The sequence below is a fragment of the Triturus cristatus genome, chromosome 8, assembly GCF_964204655.1.
Source record: "Triturus cristatus chromosome 8, aTriCri1.1, whole genome shotgun sequence".
NCBI classification, from domain to species: Eukaryota; Metazoa; Chordata; class Amphibia; order Caudata; family Salamandridae; genus Triturus; species Triturus cristatus.
Window position 1 is genome coordinate 695,984,443 of NC_140591.1, and position 12,461 is coordinate 695,996,903.

At 48.1% G+C, this 12,461-nt stretch overlaps 1 protein-coding gene across 1 annotated transcript in view; it reads left to right on the forward strand.

Moving 5' to 3' along the window:
- Positions 1 to 12,461, forward strand: part of IPO5 (importin 5) — a 614,356-nt gene that overhangs the window by 535,499 nt on the left and 66,396 nt on the right. The window contains exon 24 of the mRNA XM_085622105.1: positions 2,582 to 2,810. Coding sequence (XP_085478231.1) covers positions 2,582 to 2,810 — 229 coding nt within the window. The remainder of the gene's footprint in view (positions 1 to 2,581; positions 2,811 to 12,461) is intronic.

The following is a 12,461-nucleotide window of genomic DNA, read 5'->3' on the forward strand; positions in this document are numbered from 1 at the left end:
AGAGATTGTGAAATTGAGAATTTTGCAAGTCTCTGGATTTTTACAAAAGTCCAGCAAAATCTTAAAAAGAAAAAATAAGCGGTTTTAAACCCTTCTTGTATTGAGCTGCACTGGGTGAGTAAAATGCGGGTGGGCAGGAGAGTTGTTTTCATTCTCTCTCCTACTGTTGGTGGCAACAGCACTACAAGCTTCCTGGAGGCAGAGCTGGCCTTCAAGAAGCATAAAAGAAAAAAAAAAACCTGCTAATCACCCCCAAACCCCCCACCCCCCCCCCCCCATCACATTTTTTCCAGACCCTACCCCAGACACCTCCACTTTTTCTTTCCTTTCCTGCCATCCCTGCCCCCTCCTACCATTGCATCAACCTCATGCACAGACCAACGTGAAATGCATGCTGCTGCAGGGAGGTGTTAAGTAGCCCTCTCCACCAGCCTCTCACCTTACATTTAAATGGGGTTGGGGGTTAAGGACCCACATAATCGGGTCCCTCCAGCAGAGTATGCCGGCAAGAGATGCAAGTATGGTGCCAGTGAGAACGCATGTTTAAATTAGTCTGCACTGTCTGGCATCACACATCCCCCTTTCCAGTTAGTGCTTGCCGCATGGTGCTGGTTTGCTCACAGCGCAGACACGGCGCAGATGGAGTCAGCCTCGACGTCGATGGAGTCGGCTTCGGCGGAGCCAGTCTCGGCGTCGAAGGAGGCTCCGAAGCCTGCCGAACCTTCCGAGGTCGAATCGGATCCCCAGACGGCGCCGGAAACTGCCAAGAAGGCGCCATCGGCATAAAGGGGGCCTGAGCATACTGCTGTGGCACCCCCATTGTAAAGGCCATCGGACCCACGGGACCAGCAGGTGCTCCGGATGGGTAGGCCGCCCTATTAAAAATGCCATACATTGCATTCAAGAAATTTGCCGAATCCGTACCTGGGGCCGGGAACTGAGGCAAAGGAACCTCTTGTGGGGCCTCCGGCACCGGCTCCGCAATAACCTCCACTGGAGCCTCAGAATCTTCAGGTACTGGAACCGACTCTTCCTGCTCCTCATGCATAAAAGCATCCGACTCCACACGAACCGGAGTCGACGTCTTAGACGGAGCCGAAGACTTAGTCGGAGACTGATTCGAAGTCTGCTTCCTCGAAGGAGAACCCTCCGGAGACCTTGAAGGTGAAGGAGAAGGAGACAAACCTTTACTCAGACGTTGATGAGACGAAGCCGACCTCGACTTCGATTTCTTGGACTTCGAGGATCGACGTCTAGAATGTTTACTTTTTTTATGGTGTTTCTTCGACCTCGACGACCTCGAAGTCGATGACTCTCTCTTCGATCTCTCCTTCTTCCTCCCTCTTTTTTCCTCACCAATCTTCTTCATGAAGAGCTTGGTCTTCCTTTCCTTGAGTGCCTTCGGGTTCATGCTTTTACAGCATCCGCACTTCTCCATATCATGTTCCGAGGAGAGGCACCATCCACAATTCTGGTGAGGATCCGTTATCGACATCAGGCCTCCACACTACCTACAGGGCTTAAAGCCCGACTTCCTAGTCGAAGACATAGTCGAATAAACAGAGATACACGACCAAACTACAAAGTAGCACTGGAGAAAAAACCGTTGCGCGTTGAAGGCGCGGAAAAAAGGGAACAGACGTCATCACGCCGACGTGGGCTTCTTATGGCTCCGGTGACGTCGATCGGAGTCGCGAGCGGAGCCGGTGTATTATGACGTCGCCCACGTTGACGTGGAATGCTGGGGAAGAAAAGTTCCGTGGAATGCTGGCGCAGGGGATATTCACAAGGTGAGGAATCCACAGGCAGATACTGTAGCCACCAGAAAAAGCGTTACCGAAGGTAAGTAACTTGTTCGACAGGCACATTGTGTGCTTGTCGCAAAAATGCTGCAAGTTTTGCTATTTTTGGCAGCAATTTTATGGGGTTTTTTTGGCCACAAAACGTGGCAAACCAGTCTGCAATATCAGAGGTAGGGGGTCTGCTTGTGTATACAGCTTTTGCTTTCTGCCCGGTAGCCGCAAGGGTGTTCAGTTTCTCACTTGCTATGTAACATTTGGCCACCAAACAATATCCTATGATTTTGAAGAAATGGTTGCTTGTCCTGGTTGTGTATCCTAGGAATGTATTTGAATTAAAAAATGACCTTTCCGTTCTGAAGTCCACTAACATAGGAGGGAATTATTCACTGAAATTATAAAGGGCATAATATTCTTGCAGTACGGAACCAGGACTACAGATAGCAATTTATTCTTCAGTGTTTGCTTGTCGTAGATTAGGAGACCCACACAGCTCTGGCTGTTGACTTGTATATTCTAGTATAATCTAATATGTTTCGTGGTTGTGGACATTGCAGCCGTTCTATTAGTAATGTTCGTGGGGGGGGGAGAGGGGGGGCAACTAAAGTGAGTGTGTTGACATGGGTAGCATATCTGGCCTATTTTAGTGTTTAAAAGCTTATGGACGGGCCTGCACTGTATTTCATTGCCTGTAAATATTTTCTTCTGTATGTTTGCAGTGTTTGTTATGCTTATATCAGTAACGGTCTTATTTAACTAAACTGTATTTGCAAATTCTACAGAGGCCCTTCCACAAATGGTTGGAGTGATACAGGCTCCAGATTCAAAAACCAAAGAAAATATCAATGCCACAGAGAACTGCATTTCAGCAGTTGGGAAGATAATGAAGTTTAGGCCTGAATGTGTAAATGTGGATGAAGTCCTTCCTCATTGGTTATCCTGGCTACCACTACAAGAAGACAAAGAAGAAGCTGTTCACACCTTTAATTACTTGTGTGACTTGATTGAAAGGTGAGGTTCTTCATTAAAACAATTCAGGGAAGTGTGGCATCGATACAGATTTGGACTGCAAGATGTCAAGTGATTGAAGTTTGAAGCTTAAGAGATCTTACTTTACAGGATGGATTCAGTAGATTTTACTAAAATTCTCCATGGTCCATAGCTCTGTATGCTTGAATTACCACATCTGGAGCAATATCTGCCAAAAGACATGATCCCTACTTCCCAGGACCCTGTTCAGAAACATCCTTGTGGTAGAGGTATGACTACAAGATGATGAGGCTCTTCCTCTTGAAGAAGCAGAGGTTTGGTTTTGTGTACGTTGACTCCTGCAACGACAAAGGTAGTCCGTGTTCTGTTCTGCATTCCCCGATCTTGAGAACTTGAATGGAGGCTCTTGAGGTAGAGTAATATCACATTCCCCAATGATGTGAGAATCTGCAAGATGAACCAAACTGTATTAGTGCTTTAGGATTTCTTTCCATTCTAGGAGAGAGCCTGACCCAGGTAAAATAGTAAATTGTAGCTTGGAATGTGACCTCTTGAGGTGGGGAAGAGGACATGTATCCCTAAAATACAGACATCTGGGGTGCCTGCCACTTAGTGGAAAATTGATCAACCCCTTTGACACTGCTGGTGTAATGAAACCTTAGCCCTCTTTCAATGAACAGCCTGGTGGAAGAGGAGTCAATCGCACATTCATTCTTATATTTTCAAGACACGTGAGCTATAGATCACTTGCTTTGCATACTCCTGCCATCTAGTGTTGGGTCCGGATGTTTGCAAGTTGTTTTTCTTCGAAGAAGTATTTCCAATCATGAGGTAAGTGACTCCTCCTTTCGGTGATGGTGTGCATGGGCATTGACTCCATTGTTAGTTTGTTTTTTCCCGCCATCCGGTTTGGACGTGTATTGCTGCGCTCTGGTTCGAAGCCGTTCTTCGGGTTCCCCTCAGTGCGCAATCCACTCTACCCACATCTGTATTGTTTCAAATGCGTATCCCACTTCTCCATCAAGTAAAACCACTATTTCGATCGAAGATCTTCGGGAAGGCTGTCCAGCCTAACCGTGTCGGTCCACTTCGCAGTCGATGGAACAGACTCCATTCAAATTCTGCCCTCGGTGCCACGGCAAGTTTTCGCGAACCGACTCACACGAAGTGTGCAACTTGTTTGTTGTGCTCCAGAGACCAGCACAGGACTGCGATGCGGGCAGATCATTCTGATCAAAGTAAACACTGGGATTGTCGGGCTCTGTAGGAAAGTGTCTGTTGAAGTAACCCCCCCCCACACACACACACACTCACACACACTTGTTGCCACACTACTGATGCACTTTTACTTGTTGTGCCCTAGGTCCCTGCCCATCAGGTTCCCAGAGCCTGTGTTCTTTCCCCAAAACTAACCCAATTTGCATCTCTGGCCACAGGTCAGTCCCTGGTAAATGGTACCACAGGTACCCATGGCACTGGGACCAGAGAAGGCATCTAAGGACTGCAGAACTTATTGTGCCACCCCTAGCAGTCCTGTACCACTACACTCTCACACTGCCTTTGCAGGCTGCGTGTTTTGGTACAGAACAAAGTGAAGAGTCGACATGGCTGTGCCATGCCTACAACCCACTGCCCTGGCATAGATCAGTCACCCCTCTAGTTGGTTGCACCATACCAGTGGTCCGGGTACAGGTGCATGAGCCCTGTACCCCTACAGTGTCTAATTCTATTCTTAGACATTGTAAGTGCCGTGCTGCCATTAAGAGTATATGGTGCTGGGAGTTTGTCATTACGAACTCCACAGCACCATAATGGCTACACTCAAAACTGAAATGTTTGGTATCAACTAAGCACATTAAACCCACACTGATGCCAGTGTGGGATTTAATAAAAAATGCACACAGTGGGCATCTGAGATGTCCCCTAAAAACTAACCCACTTCTAGTGTCCAGGCTGAGTGGCTGCTTTCAGCCGCCACCACCAGACATGTTTCTGGACCCCCTGAGTCGAGAGCCTGCTGCTCTCTGGGGCCTGAAACAATGCACATCCTGGGTCAAGGTGCCAAGCCTCCTCCCCCAGGATGGGCAAGGTTCATGAAGGGGAAGCTTCAAAGGCTGCCGCCTTTGTGAGCTTCCCCAGGCCACTTGCTGCTTTCAGCAACTGGTCCCCACCGGTTCTGACCCCCACTTTGGGCGGGAGAACCGGCGGGAAAAACAAGTGAGGAAGAGGTGTGCCTACCTCTGCCAACTTCACCCCTCAAAGATGGGGGGACTCAGCCAACCAGGGACAGGTACATGTCCCCCTCCCACTGGAGGGTGGCATAATAGGGGGTGTACCCACCCCAGGGGAGGGACCCATTGGTCCCTGCCTTTTACCTACCTGTAATGCCCCTAAATCTAGTATTTAGGGGCACCACCTCTGAACCTTACTTCCTCGGATCCAGAAATGTCGACAACAGGATAAGGACTGAAGAATCGTGCCGAGCTAACAAGAGGACGACGCCCACTGAGTTGGCCCCAACCCTACCAGCCTGTCTCCCTTCGAACCTGCTCCTGCGAAATCCCGGTGTGTCCTGCAGCTAGCAACCTCAAAAACCCCGGAAGACCTGCCTGCCTTCACTTCCTTAGACTGCTTCTCCCGTGAACACCGGATTTGTTCAACTGCAACCTCTGGCTCCTGCCGGACACTGCAAATCCAGCCCACGCTGCACCCGCCGAACCCAGCCCGATCTTGAGTGGAAAAAAACGAGGTCTCCCCTGAGATTCTGACCCAAGATTGAGATCCTAGAACCAGCCTAGAGACCCCAGCCGACGCCTGCAGCCTCAATCCAGAGGATCCCCTCTACCGCGACCAAGAGTGGGGTAAGTCTTTACAACGCCAAAAGGCACCCCTGCACCCGATGCCCCATGGCCTTGTGTGCCCCAACCAACGGTGCCTAGCCAACCAAAGACATCCCAACTTAACCTCGAAGTGGTGGTCGCACCCAGAAGATATTCGTCCCCGAGCCTGCAGTGTTTCTTTCTACCAGAGTGTCTCAATAGCAAACAAGACGCCAAACGCCAAATCAGCACTCTGCACCCGGCCGCCCCAGTGCCGCTGAGGGTGCACCTTTTGTGCTGACCTGCAACCCCAATTGCCCTGAGCTAAACCCTAGTAACTTTGCTCCCACAGCCGTGTGGCCTGCTTGCTAGCAGCCACCAACCAGAGACCCCATATCCTCCATAGGATAACATTTGGCCTCCACACTCTGCACCATGCCGCCCTAGTGCCACTGAGGGTGTAACGAGTGCATCACTGACCCTGGGGAACCCCTGAGTCTAACCCCAAAACCTTAACTCCCCACAGTCGACAACTTACCTTTAAACCGATAACCTGTTTTTCCTCCATAGGATAACATTGACAATTACACTTCGAAGTGTGGAGTTTTGAAATCTAAATATTCTTTAAAATTTGCACGAATAACCAAAACGTATTTACTTACCTGTTTGCAGGAAATGTCCCAGTGCTGAATCTAGTTATCCAGCACGGAGATACAAAAGTAACGTAAATAACTTACCTCTAATTTACTGAAAAAAACCTATTAATTTCAATGTAGTGTATTTGCTAAGTATTGCAACCTACTGCATTACTTGTAAATCAAACCTAGTACAATTGCATTTTCAAACTGTTTTACATTCAGCAACGTATTACTGTAAAGGTATTTAATGCTTACCTGTGAGAAAGTGGCTCTGTATATACTGTTCCTTAATAGGTACAGGGTGTACAGAGTCCACAGTCCCAGAGGTTTGGCAGAGGCTAAAGTTACATATAACCTTATTCTCTAAAGTGGTAGCTTGGTCGAGCAGTAAGGCAGTATCAGAGGACAGTGTAAAGCATTTGTTGTACACACAGTCAGCAAATGGTCTCTCACACTCAATAACTGAACTCTAGGCCAATGGTTTATATATAAAAAAAGATATGCTTGTTTTATTTTAGAACCAACAATTGGGTTTAAAATATACTTTCTTAGAATGAGATGTTTTATATAACTACTTTTGCAATATGCAATTGACTTTTGTAAACAGTTACAAGTGGTTGCAATAGGTAACTCTATTTTAAACACAACAATGCATTGAGCTCAATGGAAATTTCAAGTTATTTGCAACAGATTACTTTTAGGATTACTTTTGGAATTCCAGGACTGGATCCTAGATTCAGTCCTGGGTCAGTACTTAGAATGAAGTGTTGAAAGTCGACTTAATTACTGTAATGATTTTTAAACAATATTTAACTATTTCAAAAGTTGACACTTAGAAAATATTTCAAAGAAAACAGTCAATGATGCCCTATGGAAGAACATTCAAGTTGCAGGTACAGTATGTTCTTGTTACTTTTGTAATCCAGTACTGGGTGCCTAGACTCAGTACTGGGACCTTTATCCAAAACAGGTAAGTAATTACGTTTTCAGATATTATACGATTTTTGAATAATATTTAAAGATTGCAGAAATTGACACTTAGAAGAAATTTCACAAAAAAACTGTCAATAATTTCCTATGGAAGAAAATTGGGTTACGGGTAAGTACAGTTGTAAGTAGTTTTCTGAGTCCGTGCAGGGCACCAAGATCCAGCACTGGGAGCTCACCTAAGAGCAGGTGAGTATTTTCGTTTTCGTTACTCGGCTGAGTTTTGGTTAATATTTTAAGATTTGAAAAGTCCACACTTAGAAGAAAGTTCAGGAAAAAGCCAGTCAACGTTGCCCTATGAAGAAAATAGTTATCGGTTTAAAGGTAAATACTCGACTGGCAGAGTTGAGGTTCTGGGCATAGACTCAGGGGTCCCCCAGGGTCAGGTAGGTATAGTTGGTTCACCCTCAGCGACTCTAGGGCGGCCGGGTGCAGAGAGAGTTAGGCCCAATGTTATCCTATGAGGGATAGGGGGGGGCCTTGGTTGGTGGCTGCTGACTGGCAAGCCACGCGACTGTGGGAGCTGGGCTCCTGGTCACTTACTCAGGGCAAGTGGGGGAAGTAGATAGGTGTAGAGGTTGCACTGCCAGGGCCACTCGGGTGGCTGGGTGCAGGGTGCTTTTGAGCCTTCGGGCGCCCAATTGATTTCAATGGGAAATCTCCGGTTTTTAGAAAGACTGCAAGCTCGGGTCGAGGATTCTTCAGGTGCCACCACCACTTCGAGAGGTAAGTTGGGTAGTTGGAGGATCGGAAGGTACCCCGGGATTGGGCACAGGGGGCCACGGGGCGCCGCGTGCAGGGGTGCCTTTTGGTATCGGGAAATCCTACCCTCTGTTGATCGCGGTAGGGGGGCACCTTGTTCTGAGGCTGCAGTCTTCAGGAGTGTCGAGGGAGGTCCTTGGGTGCCGGACTCGGAGTCAGTCACCGTGGGGTCGTCCTCGTGGTCTTTGTTCACTCCGGCACTGGCCAGGCTTGGCTGGTGCAGTGTGTGCTGGGTTCGCGGTTCCGGGCTGCTGCCAGGGATTAGAGGTAGGTTTTGAGTAGAGCCTCTACTCATGGGAGTCCCAGGGGCTTAGAGCCAAAAGGTAGCCAGGTCCTCCGGGGTTTGTGAGGTTGCAGGCCACAAGAGATGCCGGGTTGGAGCAGGAGCAGGTTTGAGGGTCGACAGGCCGGTAGGGCTAGGGCCAAAGCAGTTGGTGTCTTCCTGTTTTCAGCAGCTGCAGGGCAGGTCTTCTTTCTTCTTGCTCTTCTTTGTATTTTTGAATCTGGAATCTGGGGAAGGAAGGTTCAGGGTGCCCCTAAATACTAGATTTAGGGGCGTTACAGGTAGGTGAAGGGCAGGGACCAATGGGTCCCTGGGGTGGGTACACCCCCTATTCTGCCTCTCTCCTGTGGGAGGGGGGCAGTAGCCTAGTCCTGATAGGGTAGGGCTCCCCATCTTCAAGATGGTAAGAGCCCGGAGATGTGCTTCACCTCGCCTCCCCCACCTGAGGGGTGGGGTTGGCAGGCTGGCACATCCCTTGTCCTTATTTGGGGTTTCCGGCCAAAGCTTCCCGCCAGAGTGGGGGGTTGCAGTGGCCTGGGGAAGCTCACAGAGGCGGCATGCCTTTGAAGTTTCCCCCTGCCCATTCTGGGGGAGGAGATTTAGCACATCGCTCAGGATGTGCATTGTTGCAGGCCCAGGAGAGCAGGGGCTCTCCCTCCCAGGGGTCCAGCAACAAACCTGTCCCTGATCCATGGTCAGAAGGTCCGGAAGTGGACAGAGCAGAATCAGGTCACCTGGGAGCTATTAGAAGAATGCAGCAAAATTATTCCTTTTCCGTAGTACCCTGGGGATCAGGGGAAATGGCGGAAAGGCGTATGCACCATGCTACCGAAAGTGGGGGGCGCGGTCATTGGCAAGGCTCCGATGCCGTTGTTGTTCAACTACTCCCCGGCCCGACAGTTCACCAAAGCACCGGGCACAGCTTCCAGGTGGGCCTCCAAAATGCAAGACGCTATATTTCAGGTCTCCCAGGTCCGATTTTCGTTCTGAAAAGAGTTATGGATTCAGCCAAGGTTCATCTTCCAGAATCCGTTCACAAATCCAGGATAATGTCAGGATAAGTTGCGAGGAGCGGCAAGGGTCCGGGGAGCCCTGTGCCTACGCGTCCATCTTGGTTGCGCGCTAGGCTCCTCCCCCCGGGAATGCCTTTTTGATGAACTGGTCAAAAATATATGCCTACGCTTTTCCGCTGATTCCTCTGGTCCCCAGGGTTCTTCGGAAAAGGAATAATTTTGCTGCATTCTTCTAATAGCTCCCAGGTGACCTGATTCTGCTCTGTCCACTTCCGGACCTTCTGACCATGGATCAGGGACAGGTTTGTCATTCTGACCCAGCATCTTTGATTAGCGGCTTGGAACCTGAGCACTAGGAGATTGCCAATTCAAACATTTCTTCCGACTGCTGGGAAGTTCTGGCTAGGGCAGCCTCCACTGTGAAAACATACAAGCTCAAATGGAAGCGTTTCGGTCTGTGGTGCGATGCTGCTCAGGTGCATCCTGTTCATTCTACACCAGACCAACTTTTGCCTTTCTCTTTACATCTAGCAAAAGATTGCCTCTCGCATTCTACTCTTAGTTTTTCTGGCTGCAATCTCAAGATTTCAACAGGATGGTTCCACCTCTTTACTCTTCCAGAGTCATTCAACAGTTCTTCAAGGGTCTTTTTAGGATGTTTCCTCCAATTTGTCGACCGCCTCCTCCTTGGCATTTGAACATTCTATTGGCTCAACTCATGGAGCCGTTTGAGCCCATCCATAAAGTCGATCTCAAATTCATTACGTGGAAGACTTTGCTGCTGTTGGCTCTCACTACTTCACGTCTAGTCAGTGACATACAGGCGTTTACTACTAAACCGCCTTTTCTTCAGTTCACCAAGGACTCTGTATTGCTCCGCACTAATCCAGCGTTTATCCCCAAAGTGCCATCCGATTTCCATCTTAACGAGCCAGTCATTTCAAAAACTTTTTTTTTCCTAATCCTCAAACGTCAGCAGAGAGGGGTCTCCATTCTTTAGATATCAAGAGATGTCTGAAATTTTATCTGCAAAGGACAGCTAGTATCCGTAAGTCTGATCAGCTTTTTGTGGCCTACGGACGGATGCAGAAGGGGCATCCAGTCACCAAACAGACTATTGCACGCTGGATATCTACTACAATTGCCTTTTGCCATCAGCAAGCTGGGAAGCCACTTACTGCAAATGTTCGAGCGCATTCTACCAGACAAGTTTCCTCTTCTACTGCGCTATTTGCTAGTGTGCCTCTTCAACACATCTGCAGGGTTGTAACATTGCCCAGCAGGCACACCTTTACCAAACATTACTGTCTGGAAGCTGCTGACGACGCTGATTCAGCCATGGGGCAAGCGGTCCTACGTAATCTCGTAAGGTGAGCCTCTGTTGCCTCCCTCCTCCTGTATACAAGGTACCATTTTTTGTCTTTATGCTTCAGTATCTCGTTGTACTGTGTATTATGATTTTATATGTACCTTGCTTCATCTTGGAATCACTGCTTACTATTCTTAATCAAGCATGTGAATCTATGAAAGACACCCCAATACTGGAGCAGAACAAAAGTTACTTACCTGTAAACTGTGGTTCTCCACTATTGGTGTCTTTCATAGATTCACATGCGACCCACCCTCCTCCCCTCAGAGGCTCTCCTCTTCTCCTTGACTCTTTGTTGCACTTGTGCTACGAAAATCTGAGGGCCTGAGCCGCTGAGGAGAACATTCTCGAGGGTGCTAGCGCCTGATTGGCTGGAGTTTGGACTATTCACAATGACTGTAATATGTTGTAAAAGTGACAAGTTCTATCTAAAAACTCTGATTCAATGCTACTCTATGGTTTTTTCTTACCGATCTATAGTTATTGCTACATTGCTATGTTATGTACCGTGGGACTCCCACTTCGGAGAATATTCAAGCATGTGAATCTATGAAATACACCAATACTGGAGAACCACAGTTTACAGGTAAGTAACTTTTTTGTTCTGCCAATTCATCCCGCTCATCGCAAATACCTCAATCATGATAGCGGGTCATCCTTACCAATTCAAAGTACTACCATTTGGAGTCACCACTGCTCCCAGGGTATTTACCAAATGCCTGGCAGTAATCGCAGCACATCCATGTCTTCCCATACTAAGCGACTGGCTCAGCAAAGCCAGCATTTACCAAATCTCTCCAACACACTCAAACCCATATTCACTTCACCAACTAGGGTTTACAGTGAATGCATTGAAGTCTCAGCTACAGCCCTCCAACACGAAAACTTATCTGGGTGCCACGATAGACGCTCTCAAAGCTCTAGCCTCTTTCAATACAGCGAGGATTCACAATATTCAGTCCCTTCTCACTCAATTTCAGCCCAACCAATCATTGCCAGCAAAAGTATTCATGCAACTGCTTGGGATGATGGTGACTTGCATTATAATTGTTCCCCATGCAAGACTTCACATGCTTCCCCTTCAGGAATGCTTAGCAAGTCAGTGGAACCAGTCGCAGGGTCAGGTGACCGATCTAGTGTTGGTAGAATGCCACACCCATCGCTCTCTGCAGTGGGGAACACACAAAATGTATCCATTGGGCGGCCCTTTTTTGACCCTATTCCATAGACCGTGCTAACAGCAGACACATTGCACACTGGTTTGGGCGCTCAATTACAAAGTCACACAATCCAAGGATTATGGACTCTCGTACAAGAGCCTCTGTTTAAACCACCTAGAGCTACTAGCAGTGTTTCTAGTGCTTAAAGCCTTTCAAACTCACCTAATAGTCAAAACTGTCTTAGTCCGCACAGATAACATGACAGCTATGTATTGTATACAAAGGGGGGGGGGGGGGGATACACTCCAACTGTCACACCTAGCACCAGCCATTTAGAAATGGGCTATACATCACTAAATGAATTTCCTAGCAGAACATCTCCTAGGAGTAAACCATCAAATTGCAGACAGACGGCAAATCCACGAGTGGGAACTTCATCCCCAAATTCTTCCCTACTTTCAGGAATGGGGATTTCCTCACATAGACCTGTTCGCCACAGCTCAAAACGCAAAATGCCCAAGCTTCGCCTCCAGGTTCCCACACCAGCTCTCCAAAGGCAATGCCCTATTGATGAACTGGTCAGGGATATTTGCCTATGCTTTTCCGCCTCTCCCGCTCATTCCGCTGGTAGTTCAGAAGCT